Below are 22,544 nucleotides of genomic sequence, written 5' to 3' on the forward strand. Positions count from 1 at the left end.
ACTGCTTTTAAGATCAGGGGTAAATCTTATATATATTAAGTTATTTATTGTGTATATATTTCAGGAAAGTGATGACAACAATAGTCATGAGAATCTGCATGAAGCAGAACTCATGATTGGTCTTTGTAAGCATTTGATGCTTCAAGGCTACAGTCCAGATCAAGTAACAATTCTCACCCCATATTCTGGTCAGTTTTTCCTGCTCCGAAAGGTATGTTACCAACAGGGTTGCTTATTTCAGACAACTTGAATATTTGTATTTAACCATAGTTTTTTGTAAGTGGAAACATTAGCAAATGGTTCATATAAAATTAACCATAATCCCAGTCTAGGCAGAAGTGGTGTGCATTGTTATCTCACTACCTTTTAAGGTAGGACCTGAGGCCATTTTTTAAAGGATGGGATACTGTAGTATAGTACAGTATAGTAGTTCCACTTTAGTCTTGTCAGACATGCCTCTTATCCATCTTTTTTTTTATATCACTAATTTGAGATATAACCCCTTGCTGCTTTTATTATATCATCATCATTGCTTCCAGTGTGTGCATGACACAAAGGTCATTGTGAAAATCCACTACTTGTGTATTACCTGTGTTTTGCCTTCCAAACATCTCCAGCCTCCATTTCATAATTCTCATTCAAGAAGGTCTGGGTCTTCAACTATTGTGAGCTCAGAGGAGCCCAGCTGACACCATGACATATGAAACCCCCCTCCCCTTCCCTGGTAATGTGAGGGACATGTCCAAGTCATCTTGATCTCAGCTTTATTATTTTCGTGTTTACATATGGGGCTTGAGTTATTTGTCATATGGTATAATTTCTGATTATCCCTCCATTTAACTCCTAATATATTTCTTTCTTAGGGCATTAAGACTTTTTTTTTTTTAAAGTGGCAAAATCTTATAGATTTTGGTTTCCTGTCATACCATGAGTTATGCCAGTATAGCACTCTAGATCTCACAAGACTAATGTATAATCTTACCAGTTCTTATAATGGAGATGTTACCCTCACGGCACCTCCATTGTAAGAGTATAAGATGCTATTTTGATTGCATGGACAATAATAACATAGCTGACCGGGGCTGCAGTTAGCTTTCACATATGTTTTCGTATGTGGATACCGTTTAAATTGCCAGTTACACATTATGTGAATTAAGTTGAAATTACATAGTAGATTTATATCATGATAACTTCATATGTACCTGTGCCCATAAGTTTTAAAATACGATTGAATTCAGGATTTATGAATATAATGTATGATATCATTATTATAGTGGTATAATATTCTCAGTTATTAAAGTTAATCATACATCTCTATTATGATAGCTGTGAAGTCCCATGTCAGTGGGAAGATGACAGAGTATAAACACAAAAAGTTTAGATTATTTTGGTATATATCACGTATTGCTCCCTCCTTGTCAGGATAAACTTTGATTCTTGCATTTCAGGATGAACTTTGAGTCATGGATCTATTATACTCAGATTTGTTTCCGTCATTGTGGTAAGACAACTGATAGGCAGGTATTCAGTTTACTTATTTGACAATGAACTACATCTTTTTGGACAGTGGTTTAATATTGACTGACATTGTTGACGAATTAGGATGTCTACAAAAGAAGACATTGACAAATTCTATAGTTTTCAAATAAGTGGGTGTAGCACCGAGCTTGACTTGTTGGCCTAAGATGGTCACGAACTTCACATTAGATACAGGAACAAGGATTGTTCAATTGATGACTGATTTTTTAAATACTGATGGAGGCAAAGCTGCTGTATTTGTATGATTCTTTATAAAGGTTTAAAGGTTAAGTAAAGAAAATGCAACCATAAGCAGTTTACTGACTAAACACAAGTAATAATGAAATTTAAGACCATATGCTCAAGAATGGAAGTATGGCAATGGACATTAAAATGTTGACAAAAATACCGGATTTCAAATTTGGTGAAATGATTGATTAGCATACATCTCAAATGCAGAAAATAGCATACATATAAAATCAGCACTTGCATATCACTTGTATTAACCCAAATTTTTCCTGAGGAAAATTTTGTAAGAACATATTCATGATACTCTGCACTCATCATGTTTCAAAGTTTTCCCTTGCAGCAGAGGTAGAGCCAAGGCCCTCCCGCCCGTTTAGCCACGTTCTATGACTCTCTCTTCTGGCTGTACAGGGAAATGGGGCATGTTGAGGAGAGTAAGTGGTTTGTACCCATTGTCTCCTTCTTCTGACCAGCCCTGCATGAGATGAGTGCAGGTTGGTGTTAGTCTACTGAAAGATGGTTGTAATAGAATCAAGTGTAATGCAGGTAGACAGGATGTAGGTGTTCTAGGCATAAAGCAGTGGGCTTGCTCAAGGTCTGAGTCTTTTTCTCATGGGCCTACCAAGAGTCTATTAACTTTCAGTGGTCCCTATCTGGGATCTCCTCTCTCTAGCCCTTCTTTGGCTGAGTCGGTTGAGCTTCAGACTGTCATTCGATGGGCCGGAGTTCAATTCCCGCGGCCGGGTGATGAAGAGTTAGAGGAATTTATATATGGTGATAGAAATTCATTTCTCGCTATACTGTGGTTCGGATTCCACAATAAGCTGTAGGTCCCGTTGCTAAGTAACCAGTTGGTTCTTAGCCACGTAAAAATAAGTCTAATCCTTCGGGCCAGCCCTAGGAGAGCTGTTAATCAGCTCAGTGGTCTGGTAAAACTAAGGTATACTTACCTTTTGGCTATACAGTATGTACTTCAGTAGTGTGGCAGGTTTCCTCTTTTAGCATTGATTGCTCTAGCTCTTCTCAGTCTCCTAGGTGTGCTGGTTGTGCCGATACGTCTACACATTAGCTGTCCGTAGTTTTGAAGGTTTCTTCAGGTGTTAAGACTCGTAATTATGACCATAGCCATTCTCCTTGGTCGCCTCGTACTTCCCCTTCCTACAAGCTCTTGAGGCACGATTTGTCAGCACATAAGATAGCCTACTCTCTTAGGGTTCTGTTTTTTTTTTCTTTCTTCTCTCTTTTTCTCTTTCTCTCTCTCTCTCTCTCTTTTTCTCTCTCTCTCTCTTCCTCTAGTCATTCTGCAAGTATTGATCCCCCATATATTACCCCGAGGCTCTCTGGTAGTGGTTCAGGGCCGTTCCATAGGTCTTGTTTACCTTCCAGACCTGCTGGACTTTGACAGGTTTCGTGTCTGTTTCCTTATAAGGACCCAGGACCTCCTCAGGCCTTTTTGAGGCATTCTTGGTCTGTCTTTCAACCAGCTTTTGGCTTTTTTGCCAGAAAGGTTAGACGATGTTTGTCCTGGGGAGATTCAGCTCCAGGAATACTGTACAGTATTTGGTCTGCAACACAGTTTTTCCTTGTTGGCTACCCAGGTACTTTCGGCTTTGCCACCTACTGTTGAGTCCTCTGTTCAGGAGCACCTTTGAGGTAGAACCCGCAGTTTCTGGTGCCAGTAATGACAGCCTTGGAAGTTCAGGCACATGATGAAGGCAAAATTCTACATGCACTTTATTCCAAGTTTGTAATTCAAACTTTGCCCCTTTGTTCCTTCTGCAGGGAATCCCCAGAGTCCCAAGTGGGATGCTGATGGTGAAGAAGAGCAGGTTACTGCTCTTCAGAAACTCTTCATCTCTGTGCAGCTAAGTTACATGTTTTTTTTTTTTTTTTTTTAGTAGTAGTAGTAGTAGTAGTAGTAGTAGTAGTCCAGGACTCCAGGTCATATAAGGTAGCCTGGTCAGAGTCATGGGTTGAGCACCTGCCATCTCCTGCACTAGCCAAGTTTGCACTTCATGGATTTTACTTTGCTGCAAAAATTGCCTCAGAAGAAAGTTGCTTTCGAGTCATCCTTGCCCTTTATTCAGTTGTTTATGAGAAGGATAGACTTATTATACAAGGTGAAGAAAGTATCTGATCTGTCTCCCTTTCCTCTTTAGAATTCTCTCTCATTGATACCATTAAGAAAGCAGTCTGTTCTGGAAAAGTGGTTTTAACCCCTGTGTTGTTGGAATTTTTCACCAAGTCAGCTTTCCATGTACGGGAATTGTCTCACTGAAATGGCAGTTGCACCTGCCAGTGATGTTGCTATAGCTAAGTGGTGGGACAGCTTTGCTTTTTGCCAGCCCTCATCGGCTTATGCAGCTCAGAAGGCCAACATATTTGTGCAGCGTGGTTCATCTGATTTATGGGAGATTTTGGGTTTATGCACTGTCATGCTAGAAGGAGAGAAATCAGAATTCAGGTCTTTGCTACATCATTCTCAGATGCATAGCCATCAAGACCCTAAGAATTTGGTTAGGCTGGGAAGAAAGGCTTCCATTCCCTTGAATCAGTCCTTTGGGCATCCAAGAAGTACATTAAATGACCAGGAAAAAATCCACCTTTTGGTATGAGTGAAGATTTGAGTTCTCTGGCCCATTTGGAACGAGACTAAGTCTCTTTTGTTTTTGTTTGGCTGGATCTGGAGGCAGATCCCTGGGTGGTGAAGGTGCTGAGGAAAGGTTACGAACTTTGTTTTGTGTCCCTGCTTTCTCTTACCTACATAGGGAGAAGGCCCAGTTCCTTTAGCTTGAAGTGAACTCTTGACAAAAAGGGCAGTAGAGACAGTCTCAGGTTCTTTTCTAGGATATTACAATAATTTGTTTCATGTAACAAAGGCCTCTGGAAAACGAGACCTTTCTTAATCACCTCCAGGTTGAACCTTTTCGTGTATCTGACTTGTTGATTGTGGAATCATGAGCTTGGTTCTTGAGGCCATACAGAAAGAAGATTGGATGATATCTGTAGATACGTACTTCAGTATACTGATTCACCCCAGCTCAGGGAAATATCTTTGCTTTGTCTACCAAGGAAATTTTTTTTTTGTTTATAGATTCCGGCAGTGTGCTTCAGTCTTGGTTCCATCCCTCAAATTTTCACGAGTCCTGCCCAAGGTGGGGAAATGAGCCCACCTTCTGGGATTCTTATGTTACTCTACTTAGGTGAGTGGTTGGTTCTTTCACCCAGTCTGGTTGGTTCTTTCACCCAGTCTGGAGGGTATCCTATGGGCAAAAATTGCTAAGTGTACTAGAGATATTGGTAAACTTTGAGGATGATGCTGTATACCAAGAATTTCATGGCTTCTGCAAAGAAGCAATTTTGGATGAATTTGCCTTTTGCGGTTTTGTCTGTCCTAGGTCACATGGCTTCCCTGTAAAAGCTGGTGCCTGGAGCTAGATTAAGGATGAAACTCATCCAATTTCATGTCAAGTACCATTGAAACAGGAGGGTGCATCCAGATTCCTTCCAGGTTCAAGTGACCGGAGGGTTGGATGAGTATCTGAGATGGTGAGGCCACCAACATTGTCTCTTGGGAGGAGTCTCGTAGTTGAGCCCAGACTTTGTATCATATTGAGATACATTAACCTAAGACTGGGGAGTAGTTGTGGCCAACCAACATATAGCAACTGTCTGGTTGGCAGAGAAGTGGGAGTTTCATTTCAGTTGGCTAGAGATGCTGGTGGTATGAATAAGTAAGCTAACAATACATTGTTAGCTTACTTGAAAAACTTAGGAGGCACAAAGTCGTAGCCATTGTTATCTTTACCAGCAAGATACCTGGGCAGAAGAAAGGAGCATCTCTCTCCTTCCATACTTGGTACTTAGTAGAGTGACTGTTGTGGCAGACCAGCTCGGCAGAAAGGATCAAGTGCTGTATTTGAAGTGGATGTTGCATCCTCAAGTCTGCAAGGACTTTTGGAGGGTGTGGATCTGTTCATCACAAATTTCATCAACCATCTGCCAACGTGCTGCTTGCCAGTACAGTACAGGATCCTCTAGATTGCGTAGTAGATTCATTGTTATTTGATTGGCCTGGTCTTGACCTTTATGCTCTTTACCCATCATTCCTGTGATCCGAAGGTGTAGTGAAATTCCGTCGAGCTGTGGATACTCACACAACTTCGATGACTCCTTGGTGGCTTCACAGGGAATGGTTTATTGATTGTCTTCTGCTTCTGGTTGATCAATCGAGGCTTCTTCCTTTAACTTGTTAAACATCACCAACATCATATCTTGCTTTTTTGTATCTCGCATCAAACTGCCTTCAATGGAGTAACACAATCCCAGTCTTTCAAGGCTGTTGCTGCACTCATCAGGCTCAGAAATACATTTTACTCGTACACACAAATTGTAGGAACTTCATTTGGCAACATTATGAGCTAAATTAGGGTAAATGGCAATTTTTTGGGATGGAAAGACAATCTAACAGAAGACTTCTACCTCTCGCTTCCTGCTATGCTTCAGGAATTCACTGATAAATGATTTATTTCTTTTTGTTTTTGATCCCATTTATCCCCCATGGTGAGCATTCCAAAAGCAAAAGAAAGATCTTTTGCCTGAAGAGATATTATCACTTCCTCTGAAGACACTGATGACGACCACGAGACTATGAGTAGCAGCTCAGAAGCCTCTAACTTAGTGAAGAGGATTTATCTGATTCTGAAGAAAACCATAATTGAGATTCAAGCATTTCATTGCCAAGTGACTGGGCAATAACCAATAAGGAGAGGAGTCACATTATTTTTTATACACCCAAAGGTGTTAAATTTATTGTTCTGGCTATGGAAAGCCCTGTGGAATTTTCTGAGTAGGTTTTGATGACAAAATTAAAAAGCACATTGTAACAGAAACTAACAGATTTGCCAACCAGTTTCTAGATGAATATATATAAAGTTTACCTAGAATATCACGTGCACTAAAACGGTATGATACAAATGTGAACGAAATTAAGTCATTCATCACTGTACCGGCTCAGTGTTTCAGGGAATGGCATGCAAAAGAATAATTTGTTACCCTTTTATGTTATAAAAATGAAAAATCAGATACAAACTCTCTTAAACATTTGTCAGTTTTGGCCTTTGCTTAAAAGGTTCATTGAGCTTCAGGACTTGTGCTGTAATGTGGTCTTTACATCCTAAGAGGCAATTCTCTCCGTTTTGCCAGTTTGCAGGACAAAGAATATTTTGAACTCTGCCTTGGTCTTTTGAAGTCTCCAGTTTTTCCTCCTTGTTTCCAGTTGGGAAAGATTCCACCCTCTGTCCTGTCAAAGCACTCTTGCCTTACATGCAAGGGACTAGGGATTCAGATATTACATCAGAATCCTATTTTTGTAGACCCAGGAGGCCAGATGCTCCAATGTCCAATAATGTTATGGCTCTCTTCCTTTGGAACTTGGTTAAGGAAGCACATCAGTCTCTAGACCCTTCTATTTTACCCCTATTGAAGGTCAGAGGTTCCACGATCTTAAGACTCATGGAAACTTCTTTTAGTTTAATTAAAATCTCTGGAGAATGGCGATGTAAACCTGTAAGTGCCTCACATTATTTGTAGAATGTAGATTTTCAATATGCTTCCCCCCTTTGTCTCAGCAGGGGAACTTCTATCCTGAATGATTAGGGTAGTCCTATTCTAGTTTTCTTATCTAGTTAGGAATATATTGAGTTTTAGCGAGTATGAAGGTTCCTAGTTTTGGGATAGTCAAGGACCTTTGTTCTTTACCGTCATTGCTCTATTGGCCTAGGCATAGGGTCTTGGTCCCATTGTCTTCAGACAGTGAGTGGTTTCCCTTGCAAGGAACCTCCACCAATTTTCAGAGGTCCTTGTGGCTCAATAATGAGTTGGTCCTCGAGTGGCAGTAGTACCAGTGGTGGATCACTAGGTAAGTAGCATGTCATTCCAGACAGAATATGACTTTGGTTTTTGGATCCTCACACACTTCTCACCTATCTTTTTAGCATGGGAATCAACTATGATAATAGAGAGGTAGATACATTTCAAAATTAAAAAAATTTTTAGTAAAATTTAATGTTGTTGCCAGGTGGATACAAACCTTCGTCCTTTACATTGGGAAAATTCTCCTGTGCAGCTGGAAAACCAGTTATGAAATTGTTTACAGTTGGTTCTGTTTTCTGTGTTTTGAGTGGTATATATTGTGTCTTTTTGTGTATATGTTTGGTTCATCATGCAAACCCAAGATTTACCATAGCCTTTTGCTAAGAAGCAAAGGAAACCCTTGCTTCCATTACCTAGCTTCTTTTAAAACTGATCTTCATATAACTTGTAGCAGATGTAGACTTGATGTTTGCAATGTAAGTAGCCCCTATTCTGAATGTTGTAATTGGTCTCCTGAGCAATGGAGCCCCCCCCCCTCGATGTGGGACCATCTTAACATGGTGGGGGGGCTCTTGAACCCCAGGAATTTGTTCCCGGGTTTAAGTTTAAGAGTCACGTATATTATGATATATTTGTTTGGATTAATGTTTGTGGAATATTTGTTTGGATTAATTTTTGTGGAATTTTCCACTTTTGCTAAAATTTGTTGGACCTGTTAAATAGGAAAAGATATAAGCTGGGATTGTCTTTATATCCGAAGTTAAATAGTGGGAACTGTAGTAGGACAATCAACTGCCCGATAATGTTCCGACCTGAGAGTTATCACACTGATAGCTCAAAGGCAGAACTGTTCTTTAGGGCTGGACCACAGATTCCAAGGTAAGTGTCTGGTTCTGGGGATAGGACTCTCGGCATTCTATCCGGTTTGCCCGTAACATGATTAGGGTGGCAATGATTGTATTCTAGTAATATTGTCAGTCCTGGCAAGCTGGTTTGGCTTCATGTTGTGCCATCCCCGATGGGGTAGCTTAGGGAGCAGACATTTGGGAGTCGGTTCTCACTTATGCCATTGGTGGAAGAATAAATTCCGTGAAAAACTGATGATATGTTTTTAAGGTTTTCAGGGTTATTTAATTTTTTTTTATGCTTAAATCATTATGTTGAGTAATTTTAAAGATTCAAGTACCCCTGAGCCCTTTGATGGTATTGTTCCAGCACAGTTGACGACTGCTGCTCCAGTACAGAGCAAATCTTCAATTCTCTGGATAATCTAAATAATAAAAATCAGGGTGGTATTAAAACTTGATTACCTCATAAAACTTCCAAAGAGAGTAAATACCAACCTTGACTCACTTCAATCGACTCCCTCTTTGGGAGTGGAAGTTGGTCACTGTTACTAACCAAAGAAGCTGACCAAAATATTTCAGCTTTAAAATTGGAAAATTATTTATTAGATAGACATCTGTCATTCCGACAAGTAAAGGAGAAAACTTAGCTTATACGAGCCACAACAAAAAGCCAGTCTGAAGACTATTTGTCTTTGAAAAATATAGACAATATTAACATTAAAGTGAAAAACACAGTACAGTAAACTCCCTGTATTCGTGGTCTCACGATTCGCGGACTTGCCTAATTCCTGATTTCTCAAAATTCGCCCATTCACGATATTCTTCACTGAGAAATATTCACTAATTACTGTATTTTCATTATAATGCCTTACCAAAACACTGTAAAAGCTTTAATCTCTTAAATTTCGACACGTCCGAGATATATTTTTTCAAACTTTGTTTGCAACGCTGATATAATTGGCGGGAGACCCAGGCCCACCGGATGCCGGTGGGGGGAAGTGGAAGGAGACTCGCCCAGTAAACAGCTCCAGTTTCAATCTCGGGCGTGTTATGAACGCATCTCGCGTGTCCGTTCGATTCAAGCTATGGATAACTTCATCTCGATGCACTTCTTTCTGGCGTGTCTTTTTGGTGAAGTACTCAGTGTCTTGTTTGTTAATCTAGCTAGCTTATCTCTGTGAAATTAGGTAGCTATGTCAGATTCCAGCTTCTCTGGATCTAGAGTTTGCGCAGCGAATTTGTGCTCTTCCAAACTTGTTAAACTTAAGTACGACCGTCACTCTTTGTGCACGGCATGTAGGGGTCAGGAGTGTTCCCAGGAGAACACATGCAGTGAGTGTATTGAATGGAGTCAGGAGGTTTGGCACACGTACACTTCCCATCAGGTAAAGCTGGTTGAGGATAGGGATAGGAAGGCTTTTAAGCTGGTTGAGGATAGGGATAGGAAGGCTTTTAAGCGTAAGGAAGCTTGGCTAACTTTTTCGCGGGTGGCATCAGCGTCATCCCCTTTACCGGCTGTTCCTTTGTCCCCCCCTCCTCCCTCCTCTACCGCTGCTCTAACTCCTCCTCATGTTCCCCCCTCTTCTTCACCAGCTTCCCAGTATGTTTTCCCTAAAGCCAAGCCCAGCCTCGAGGCTGATAAATCAGAATTTGATATTTTCAGAACTCAAATGGAAGCGCAAATGAACGTTTTCATGGATTCTGTCTTAAGTTTAGTGCATTCGTGCCATAGTCCGGGCGTTAGTGTTGGTGATGACGTAAATGTTGGTGATAACAGTGTTGTTGTTCGTGATCGTGTTTCAGGCGAGTCTGCTTTTTCTGACTCTTTAGAGCAAAGGCAGCTGTCCCGCTCGCCTTCTGAGGCTAGAAGACAGTCTGGCGCTGGCGAAAAGGTCAGAAATTCTTGCCCACGAGCAGGCTTGTCATCTAAGGCACCGAAAAGCCTTAGTCCTTATGTTGAAAGATGTAAGCTTGACTCCTCGTCGAAGCGTCGAAAAGCTGCAAAGAGTCGCAAAAGTGAATGTCGCAAGGCTTCGAAGAGTCGTAGACGCAAAAGTTCGCGTAGTGTTTCTCCATCGACTCGTTGTTCTTCTCGCCATCGTCGACATCACAGGATCTCGTCCCCAGAATCTTCGTCAAGTAGTTCGGCTTCAAAACGTCACTCCCTACGGGTAAGTTCTTCAGATGAGAGTAGCAGCAGTTCATCTTCAGTCTCTTCATCTTCCAGCTCTTCAGATCCTCCCCCTCCTCGTCATCGCAAGTGGGATCATGCCTCTCAACCCTTAAAGAGGCAATCTTCTGATAATTCCTGCCCTAGGGATCCTAAACTCTGTAAGAAAAGGACAGCTAGCCCCACACCTGGTTACTCAGCATGGGATTCTGATCAAGAAGATGCATTTCAGACGCTCCCTCCCAAGTCACCTAAGTCAGTCAAGATGCCTAGCCCTCTCCAGAAGGATCTGCCTCAAGTTCCCGTGCCTCTTCCTCCTCCTCCTACACAGGAAGTGTCTGCTCCTTTGGCTTCATCCTCACCTTCCCAAGAATCTAGTCTGCTAGAAGAGAAGCTAGAAAAGATAGTCCGCAAAGTGCTTTGTATTCCTGGGGACCAAGAAGTTGTTCTTCCTCCTCAACTCCTGGACGATCTTGGCATGGAACCGATTCTTTCTGGTGAAGAGGAAGGTCCCGTTGACTCAGTGCCTTCTTCTCATTACGATTCTCTGCTCAACTTTCTGCTGCAGTCGTACCCTCAACATTTTCAGCTGACAGCCCCCTCTTCCCCAACTTCCACGTTGCTACTGGGAAAGCAGTGTCCTGACACTTCCCTTCCCAAATTAGTACTCTCCACCGCCTCCAAGAAAGCCTTGAAGGAGGTAGAGGCTTGGTTGAAAGCTAAGAGATCCTCTGGTAAAGCGTCTTTTGCGTACCCTCCTTCAAAGCTGTCGAAAAGGAGGCAAAATTATTACAGCACAGGAACTTCTCCTTCACTAGGCTCTGCAATCTCAGCACAAGGGGACTTTGGCTCTCTTGTGGACCCTTCAAGATGCATTTCCTTTGAAGCTGCCAAGACTTTCTTTTCTGGCCTGGATGTAGAACACCTTTCCAAGAACCTCTACAAGCTCCTAGAGATTGTCAGTTTTCTCGATTGGTCGATGGGAGCTATTTTTAAACAAGTTGAGCAGGCTAATATCGCAGAAGACATCTTGGAAAGAATCACAGGATTCCTTACCTGCACCGACATTGCTATCCATGATGCGACAGGCGAACTTTCCTCCCTCTTCGCCATGGCCACTCTGAAGAAGAGGGAGACTTGGTGCTCTTTCTTATCTAAGGCTGTGACTTCTTCGCAGAAAACAGCGTTGATGTTCGCACCTTTTGACAAGGAAGCCCTTTTCCCCAAAGCAGTCGTGAAAGACATCCTTTCAGCCATGGATAAGAAGACGACATCGCACATCCTGTCTATGTCTTCTGCCAAACCTAGGCTTGCTCCCGCTCCTTTGACCAAGATGGTTTCTCCTCTTAACAGACATCCGTTTCATAACTCCAGACCCAAACCTTACGCAAGCAAGGCCCCCTGCAACTCCAGAGGTCACAAGTTCTCCTCTAAGCCCCAAGGTCATCCTGCCAGTAAGTAGGAACCCTGTCCTCCATGTGCCGGTGGGGGCCAGACTCAGTCTCTTTTGGGAGGAATGGAGAGACAGAGGTGCAGATCAGTGGGTGATTCAAGTGCTCCAGCTAGGCTACCGCCTTCCGTTCGTCCAACCTCCTCCTCTCTCCACTTTTCCCATTCCCTTGACAGCATACTCAAGAAGCTCAGTCAAGTTTTTGGCCCTAGAGACAGAAGTCCTGCCTCTCTTAAGGAAAACAGTCATTGAAGAAGTACAGGACGTGTCAACAACCGCCTGTTTGTAGTCCCCAAGTCATCTGGGGGTTGGAGGCCAGTTCTCAACGTAAGCGCTCTCAATCTGTACTTAGTGAAAACCAAGTTTTCCATGAAAACGAACCACTCCGTTCTTCAGGCTCTAACTCGAGTGGATTGGATGGTGACCCTTGACATGGAAGATGCCTACTTCCACATTCCATTACATCAAGACTCCAGGAGGTATCTTCGGTTCGTTTTCAAGGACAAAGTTTACTAGGTCCGGGCTCTCTGCTTCGGCCTGTTGACAGCCCCGCAGGTATTGACCAGGGTTCTCGCCCTGATAGGTCATTGGCTCCACCTGGATGGAGTTCGGATTTCCTTGTACCTCGACGACTGGCTAATCCGTTCATCATCAAGGGACCGCTGCATGGAGGACCTTCACAGAACCCTAAGGTTAGCTCGAGCCTTAGGGATTCTGGTAAACATGGAAAAGTCGAGCTTAATTCCTTCGCAGAGGATTCTGTATTTGGGGATGACTCTGTACAGTCTAGCTTTTTGGGCTTTTCTGTCCCCCAAAAGGGTTTCCTCCTGCCTTCTTACGGTGGAGAAGTTTCTCCTCCTGGACCTGGACAGTTGCTCCGCCCGTCAGTGGATGGCTGTCCTGGGAACTCTGTTGTCAGTGGAGCAATTCGTCAAGTTAGGTCGTCTACACATGAGACCCTTGCAGTTTTTCCTGAAGAGTTCTTGGGACAGAAGAACTCAGCTGGACTCCACGGTCTTCAACATTCCCCCTGACGTCAGGAGACATCTTCTTTGGTGGAAATCACCGGAAAGACTTTCGAAGGGTCTAGATCTCCCAAGACAACCATTTCTGCAGATGTTCTCAGACGCATCCAATGTTGGCTGGGGAGCAAATCTAGGCAACTTCAGGACATCAGGGGTTTGGTCGACAGAACAGAAGAAGCTCCACATCAACGCCAAGGAACTATAGGCCATTCACCTCGCTCTCCAGGATTTTTCGGCCCACATCTCAGACCAAGCAGTTGCTGTTCACGCTGACAACTCTACGGCTGTAGCTTATATTCGGAAACAGGGAAGTACCCATTCCTTCTCCCTGTTCGAAACTGCGAGAGACCTTCTTCTGTGGGCGGACAGCAACAGAGTGGCTCTGTTCCCTCGGTTTGTGCAAGGAAAACTGAACGTTCTTGCGGACCAACTCAGCCGTCGGAACGAGATTCTTCCTGCGGAGTGGATCCTGCACCCACAAGTGTGCCTAGATCTGTGGAAATTGTGAGGCACTCCCATGATAGACCTCTTCGCTACCTCCAAGAACCGTCATCTCCCAGTGTTCTGCTCGCCACTTCCAGACCCTCTGACTCACTTGGTGGACGCCATGCTCTTAGACTGGACGAACCTGTTTGCTTATGCCTTTCCACCTTTCGGGCTCATCAGGCAAGTGATAAACAAAATGAAATTCCATCAGAACGTCGAACTAATCCTTATTGCCCTGTTCTGGCCAAGGAAGGAGTGGTCCCCGGACCTTCTAGATCTCCTGATAGACTTCCCAAGGCTTCTTCCTCAAAGGAAGTCTCTTCTCAGGCAACCCCACCTAATGAAGTTCCACCAGGGATTGTCCACTCTCGCTCTGACAGGCTTCAGACTGTCAGGAAGCTCATCAGAGCGAGAGGTTTTTCAAGCAAGGCTGCAGAGGCTATTGCGAGGTGCAGAAGGGACTCCTCTAGCAAATTATACCAAGCCAAGTGGACAGTCTTCAGGAATTGGTGTAGAAAAAATAGCATCTCCTCTTCTTCGACGTCTATAACTCAACTTGCCGACTTTTTGATTTACTTAAGAGATTCAAGAAGGTTGATGCCATCAACCATCAAAGGTTACAGAGCCATGCTATCCTCCATCTTCTCCCATAGAGGGTTAGACCTGTCGAATAACTGAGACTTGTCAGATCTCCTCAAGTCTTTAGACACAGCTAAGACCCCAAAACCTTCCCTTGCCTGGAATCTGGATGTAGGTTTGAGATGGTTGATGTCTCCAAGGTACGAACCTTTAGAAGAACTTTCTCTTAGAGGCCTCACCAAGAAAGCCCTTTTTCTGGTTACCTTAGCAATGGCAAAGAGAGTTAGTGAAATACATGCCATTGACAGGAGAGTGGGTTTTTCACAAGGTAATGCTGTTTGTTCTTTCACCTTGAATTTTTTGGCCAAGAATGACTCTCCTTCCAATCCTTGGCTTCAGTCCTTTACCATTCAAAACCTCTCCGAAGTGGCTGGCCCTCAAGAATTAGAAGCTTTTTTGTGCCCTGTTAGAGCTATCAAGGCTTACTTAGCCAGAACTGCCAACATCAGAGGAGATTCCTCTAACCTCTGGTGTTCAGTGAAAGACCCAACCAGAACTTTATCCAAAAATGCGCTTGCTTTCTTCGTCAAGGAACTCATTTTAGAGGCACACAGACACATCAGTGAAGAGGACACACACCTAGTCAAGTCTCGCATTCATGCAGTGCGCTCAGTATTAACTTAAGTGGCTTTCCGTCATAATAAGTCACTTTCGCAGATCACACAGAGTACCTTCTGGAGATCGAAATCAGTGTTTGCGTCTCACTACCTTAGGGAGGTCGAAGTTGCGTACCAAGACCTGTTTGCGTTAGGTCCCATATCTATAGCAGGCTTGGTTTTAGGGGGAACACACTAGGGGGGTAGGTTCTTTATCTTACCTTCTCCTTGTGATTTTATGGCTGCTGAGTTAAAGGGAAGTTGGTGGTGTTCAGTTCACCTGGAGTACCCTCCAATCTAGTTTTAGCTATAGAGGGTTTAGAGAAGGGTGATGTTTTGTTTTTATTTAGTTTTAGGTTAGGCGGTGAGGCCCGTTTTCAGTCAGGTTGCTTTCCAATTGCTCAGGGCAAGAGCAAAGGAAAGTCACCCCTTGTCTTAGTCAGCGGTGTACTTCCCTGACTACTAGGGGTGTTATGGAGCAGAGTAGCTAGCAGTGCTTACGCCCAGTGCCTCTGCAGGTAGTGGAGCTTCAACCAGCAGCAGTACCTCCCTGCAAAAGCCCATCTACCAGGTAAGGAGACACCTGCCTTTTTGTTGGTAGGGATCCGTATGATGCCCATGTTTAGAGTTTGTCCCTTTTTTCATGATGTGTACCCTTTCGATAACTGATACCTCATCCCCTGCCCTTCCACCTTAAATGTGGAATCAGCTTTTACAGGGTTTGGTAAGGCATTATAATGAAAATGACATTTTTATGATAAAATTATGTTTCATTATACTTACCAAAACACTGTAACTTAAAGGCCTCCTCCTCTCCGCAAGGGGAGGCGTTATCTCAGGCTATCACTTATTATGTATGCCGAGATTGAAACTGGAGCTGTTTACTGGGCAAGTCTCCTTCCACTTCCCCCCACCGGCATCCGGTGGGGCTGGGTCTTCCGCCAATTATATCAGCATTCCAAACAAAGTTTGAAAAAATATATCTCAGACGTGTCAAAATTTAAGTGGTTTGGTAAGTGTAATGAAACTTCATTTTATCATAAAAATGTCATTTTCATCTCATTTTCATGACTAAATGCACTTTTTGTGATAGAACTATTAAAATACTCAGGTAGTGTCGAGTTACAATAAATCGCATTACGATAATTTGATTTTGCAATGGGGTAAGCAGTTACGGATACGACAGTATTTATAAAATATTTTAAAATTTCGTGCAAACGAGGCAGCAGTGTACAATCCGGCAGCAAGAGAGACCAAATTACAATAAACCAATTTATTTTCCTCCATCTCTTTAATCCATCTTCTATTTAAAAAAGTAAAAAGCAAAAGTATTGTTAGTAACGTTATACTCTTGCGTACATGTATACAGCCATAGATAACCAAACGAGAACTGTTGTTTTGCTTATCACTGGATCGGATGACAACAGGCGTTTTGCTTGTATTTCAACCATCTTACGATAATAAACAATTACTGTACCATAGTTACAGTATAAATGACGTGAAGTAGAATAGGACTGATATATTTTTACATTATACCCTTATTCAGCATGGATAAAAGATCGGTAGGGGAATTTACTGCTAAATTTAAGCTGCAAGTTGTAGCTGAAGCTGAGAAAACAAAGGTCAAGCTGCTAATGACTATAAATTATCGTGCATCGGCAACATGGATGAAACTCAACTGTAATTAAAATTGGAGAGAGAGTATTCTAATCAAAACTACTGGGTATAAAAGAACATTACTGCTATTTTTACACAGATAAACAGAAAAAACCACGAATGGGTGAGGACGCGAATTTTGGGGGGGGGGTTTACTGTACTGTGTTCTTTCATGCTCAGTAGTTTTGATTAAAATACTTTTTCTCCAATTTTAATTATGGTCGAGTTTCATCCATGTCGCCGATGCACAATAATTTATAGTCATTAGCAGCTTGAACATTGTTTTTTCAGCTTCAGCTCTAACTTGCAGCTTAAATTTAGCAGTATGTTTCCTTGCCAATCTTTTATCCAAAGCGAATAAGGATGTAATGTAAAAATATATCAGTCCTATTCTACTTAACGTCATTTGTAAATAACTACGGTAATTGTTTACTACTATACAGTGGTTGAAATACAAGCAAAACGTCTGTTATCTGATTCGGTTACCAGCAAAACAATAGTTTCTTGTTTGGTTGTTTATGGCTGTATGGATTTATGCAAGCGTAAAATGTTACCAACAATACTTTTATCATTCTCTTTTACTTTTTTAAGTAGGAGATGGGATAAAGAGATGAAGGAAAAGAAGTTGGTCTATTGTAATTTAGCCTCTCTTGCTACCTGATTGTACACTGCTGCCTGTGCCTGAGCAAAATTTAAAAATAATTTATAAATATTGTATCGGTATTAATTGCTTATCCCATTGCAAAATCAAATTATTATTAGGCGAATTATCGTAACTCGAGCACTACCTGGGTACCTGAGTATTTTAATAGTTTTATCACAAAAAGTAATTTTGGTCATGAAAATAGTAATTAGTGAATATTTCTCAGTGAAAAATATTGTGAATGGGTGAATTTTCCACAAATACTGTGTACAGTATATATGTTCCACAGAGAAAAAAAGCGAATAGGTGAGTTCGCGAATCGTGAGAACGCGAATACAGGAGGTATACTGTACAAGGAGATGTGCAATATTAAAAACATTACCTAAAAACAGCATCCATGGACATTTACCAAGGTTTATCCAAAACTTTCTGACAAATCACACTTTTCAAGTGAGAATTGATGATGTATTGTCAAGTACATTTCCACTTGAAAATGATGTTCCACAAGGAACCATCCTTAGTGGCACACTGTTTACTTTAACAATAAATAATATCAGTAATAATCTACCCATCAGAATTAAAAGTAACTTGTATATGGATGATTTTGCCATTTATTATTCAGCATCTCGCATAAAACATGCAGACCGAATCATAAATAAAACTATAATAAAAATAGATGAATGGGCTCATCTGTGGGCTTTAAATTTCTTATACAAAAGACTCAAGCAGTAATGTATAAAAATATAACGTGGAAAAAAGGTGAAGAAATAGGTTTAAAAATTGAAATCATTCCATACCATTTGGCCAAACAGCAAAATTTTTGGAATTAGCATTTGACACACTTTTGAAAACCGGAAAGCCCACACAACACATATGAAATCAAAATGTAAAAGAGCAGTAAACCTAATTAAAAAACTATCGAACACTACTTGGGGAGCCGATAGACATAACCTTATTTTACTGTATAAAGCAACAGTACTTTCTATCATTGATCAAGGAAGCGAAAAATATCGCTCTGCATCGGACGCAACACTGAAAACATTAGGCCCAGTTCATAATGAAGGTCTTAGAATATGTTCAGGAGCTTTTAGATCATTGTCAAAGTCATCTTTACAAGTTGAATGTGGTGAACTACCTCTCTCTCTCTTCATAGAGGTCTAGTAACAATGAAGAGTGCTCTAAGAATTCAGATAGATGATTCTCCAACCAAAAAATTATTTGGATTGAGTGATGTGTTTATAAACAATCATCCACCTCCTTTCCCAATTAGAGCTAGAAGATTGTTTGAGTCACTAAATATAAATAGTATAATTACCTCTTCCTTGGACAGTGAATAAAATGAGAATTTGTACATGTAAAATGTATATCAAAAGTTATTCGTATACCCAGAACACCATTGACAACATACATTAGAACATATAATCCGAAAAGGCCCCCATTACGCAATATACACCAACAGATCTAAGTCATAGTACGGAGGGATGTGCTGCAGTATCCCAAGACAAAACGTATCGGTTTTCTCTACCAGATAATGCCTCAGTATTTACAGCTGGGTTATGTGCAATAGCATCAGCCATAAAAATAAGAAAACCTCATTTAATAATTTTGTGATTTATAGTAACTCCAGAAGCGCTATAAAAGCCATTCATCAATGCTATAATAACAAAAGTAATATTATACAACAAATTAAGTTTTCACTTTATAAATTGTATAATAATGGAAAAAATATTGAAATATGTAGGTATTAAGGAAATGAAGAGGCTGATAAAGCAGCTGAAGAAGTAGTACTGTACATGTGACAAGAGCAAATGTAAACATCCCCATTAGTGACTATATGAGATATATAAAAATAATGATTGTAAGTAAATGGCAAAAGATAATGGAATAATGAACCTGAAAATAATGAATTAAAATATAGAATCCAGTGTTGGAAAATGGAGTTCATCATAGCCTTACAAGCCTTACAGTTCGTTAGGGTTGCCCCAGGTCCCTCAGTGTGAGGCACCTCTGATGTCTACCAGACAATTGCTAATACATCTTCCGGTATGTTTTGCATCTTCCAATCTTGGATGGTCTGGGATGCATCTTAGATATTTGTCGAGCTTATTCTTAAACACATCTATGCTCACTCCTGATATGTTCCTCAGATGAGCTGGTAGCACATTGAATAGACGCTGCATTATTGATGCTGGTGTGGTGGATTAATGTCCTGTGTGCTTTCCTTATTAGTTTTCCTGGTATAGTTTTGGGTACTGTTAACCCTTAAACGCCTGTTGGACGTTTTAAACATCGTCAAAAATTGTCTGTCGAATGCTGAGTGGACGTTGCAAACGTCGACTGAAAATGCTTTTTTTAAATATTCGCGGAAAAATAATTATAGGCCTAGTTTGCGGAAGATTTCAAATCACGCGCCTTGGCGGATGCTGGGAGTTCACGGATCCAGGTGTTGTATTGTTTTTGAGCATCACCCAGACACGCATGCGCGAATTCCCTCCTACTCACGCCAGATAGCATCAGTGTCGGACCTTGCGGGAGCGATATTTTGACGCAGACGTGTTTTGCAGAACTTTGGCGAGTGTTTGCTTATTCGTGCTGCAACAGGACGTTTGTAGATATGTCACAAAGGCGTCAGGACCGTGAAAGGCGCATACTGCCTGTTGGAAGTGAGCGTGTGAGGCGAGTTTTAGACTGGGATGCTGTAGAAGGACCCAGCAACCAAAGTGAATTTTAACATTCGGTCAACTTTGACTCGACCGAAATGATCGAAAAACGCATCCGTAAGCCATAATTACTACATTCGAGTAACAATCAATCATTTACCTTCATTTTGCAACAAACGGAAAGTCTCTAGCACAATATTTAGAATTTTGGTGAATTTTTGAAAAAAAATTTTCCTCCGCTCTGTTATCGCACGCGAACTCCGCTGAAAATCCTGTTATTTCTTACGCTATCAGCTTGCCGTAATTTTTTGTCGTTTCATATTATTTGTTACATAAAGTGTTATACATCAAAATGTGCGCAATTTCATGTAGAATACAACAAAAATATGTCATTCCTTTAGCTCTTCACAGTTTTTTAATATTTTCGCTGAAATCACGATAACGGACAAAATTTTAACATTCGGTCATCTTTGACTCGACCGAAATGATCGAAAAACACATCCGTAAGCCATAATTATGACATTCGAGTAACAATCAATCATTTACCTTCATTTTGCAACAAACGGAAAGTCTCTAGCACAATATTTAGAATTTTGGTGAATTTTTAAAAAAATTACCTCCGCTCATTATAGCAGTATTCCGCTGAAAATCCTGTCATTTCTTGCGTCAGCTTGCTGTAATGTTTTTGTCGTTTCATATTATTCGTTACATAAATTGTTATACATCAAAATGTGTGCAATTTCATGTAGAATACAACAAAAAATATATCATTCCTTTAGCTCTTCACAGTTTTTTAATATTTACATTGAAATCACGATAACTGACAAAATTTTAACATTTGGTCAACTTTGATTCGACCGAAATGATCGAAAAACGCATCTGTAAGCCATAATTATTACATTCGAGTAACAATCAATCATTTACCTTCATTTTGCAACAAACGGAAAGTCTCTAGCACATTATTTAGATTTTTGGTGAATTTAAAAAAAAAAAAATTTCCTTCGCTCCGCCCGCGCGTACTCCGCTGAAAATTCTGTCATTTCTTGCGTCAGCTTGCCGTAATATTTTTGCCGTTTCATATTATTCGTTACATAAAGTGTTATACATCAAAATGTGCGCAATTTCATGTAGAATACAACAAAAAATATGTCATTCCTTTAGCTCTTCACAGTTTTTTAATATTTTCGCCGAAGTCACGATAACTGACAAAATTTTAACATTCGGTCAACTTTGATTCAACCGAAATGATCGAAAAACGCATCCGTAAGCCATAATTATTACATTCGAGTAACAATCAATCATTTACCTTCATTTTGCAACAAACGGAAAGTCTCTAGCACATTATTTAGATTTTTCGTGAATTTTTGAAAAAATTTTCCTTCGCGCTCTATTTATGATACTCCGCTGAAAATCCTGTCATTTCTTGCATCAGCTTGCCGTAATTTTTTCGCCATTTCATATTATTCGTTACATAAAGTGTTATACATCAAAATGTGCGAAATTTCATGTAGAATACAACAAAAAATATGTCATTCCTTTAGCTCTTCACAGTTTTTTAATATTTTCGCCGAAATCACGATAACTGACAAAATTTTAACATTCGGTCAACTTTAACTCGACCGAAATTATCGAAAAACGCATCCGTAAGCCATAATTATTACATTCGAGTAACAATCAATCATTTACCTTCATTTTGCAACAAACGGAAAGTCTCTAGCACAATATGTAGATTTTTGGTGAATTTATGAAAACAAATTTTCCTTCGCTCCGCGCGCGCGGACTCCGCTGTAAATCCTGTCATTTCCTGCGTCAGCTTGCCGTAGTTTTTTCGCCGTTTCATATTATTCGTTACATAAAGTGTTATACATCAAAATGTGCGCAATTTCATGTAGAATACAACAAAAAATATATCATTCCTTTAGCTCTTCACAGTTTTTTATATTTACATCGAAATAACGATAAATTTTAAAAAAAAATCAACCTTCGTCAATTTTTAACTCGATCGAAATGGTTCAAAAATGCAATTGTAAGCTAAAAAACTTACAGCCTAGTAATATTCAATCAATTTCATTCATTTTGGCACAATTAGAAAGTCTCCAGCACAATATTTTGATTTTTGGTGAATTTTTGAAAAAACTTGTTTTTACGTCCGCGTGTTAAGAATTCATGCATCATTTTGTGATAATATTTTCTCTGTGTTGCTTTAATCGTGTTACAATCTGTTATATACCAAAATCATCGCAATTTAGTGTACAATACAACTAAAAAAATTAACTCATTGAAGCTTAGTTAGTTATAAATGATTTGTTTAACCAGACCTCTGAACCCTAAAAGAGTTCAGAGGTCTGGTTAAACAAATCATTTATAACTAACTAAGCTTCAACCGTTTTCCTTACAGCGATTTGTATACAATTATATACGAGTTTTTTTTTTTTTGCGCTGTCATATATTCCAATATTTATATATGATAATGATATTTTTTTTTTTATTTCTGATGGTTGCATACTAAACTTAGGCAATGAGAAAAAAGGAGCCAAAAATGAACTCTTAATCTTGAAAACTTTCGCTGTGATTTTTTTAAAAACTTTTTTCCGCTTCGGCGCTACCTCTCGGAGGCCGCCGGCATACGGGAGACGTTTTTGAAAATACGGCTTCGGCGTTGAAGGGTTAATCTACCTCTGCTTGCTCTTTCTGATATTTTTAGCTTCATGATGTTTTCGGTAATTCCTTCTA

General features: G+C 40.6%; 1 protein-coding gene across 3 annotated transcripts in view; it reads left to right on the forward strand.

Annotated features, from left to right (window-relative positions):
• LOC136826576 (NFX1-type zinc finger-containing protein 1-like) overlaps positions 1 to 22,544 on the forward strand; it is a 321,939-nt gene that overhangs the window by 196,288 nt on the left and 103,107 nt on the right. For all 3 annotated transcript variants that reach the window (XM_067083776.1, XM_067083778.1, XM_067083777.1), the window contains exon 6: positions 65 to 211. In XM_067083776.1, the coding sequence (XP_066939877.1) occupies positions 65 to 211 (147 nt within the window). The remainder of the gene's footprint in view (positions 1 to 64; positions 212 to 22,544) is intronic.

Source organism: Macrobrachium rosenbergii, chromosome 41, assembly GCF_040412425.1.
Source record: "Macrobrachium rosenbergii isolate ZJJX-2024 chromosome 41, ASM4041242v1, whole genome shotgun sequence".
Classification (NCBI taxonomy): Eukaryota; Metazoa; Arthropoda; class Malacostraca; order Decapoda; family Palaemonidae; genus Macrobrachium; species Macrobrachium rosenbergii.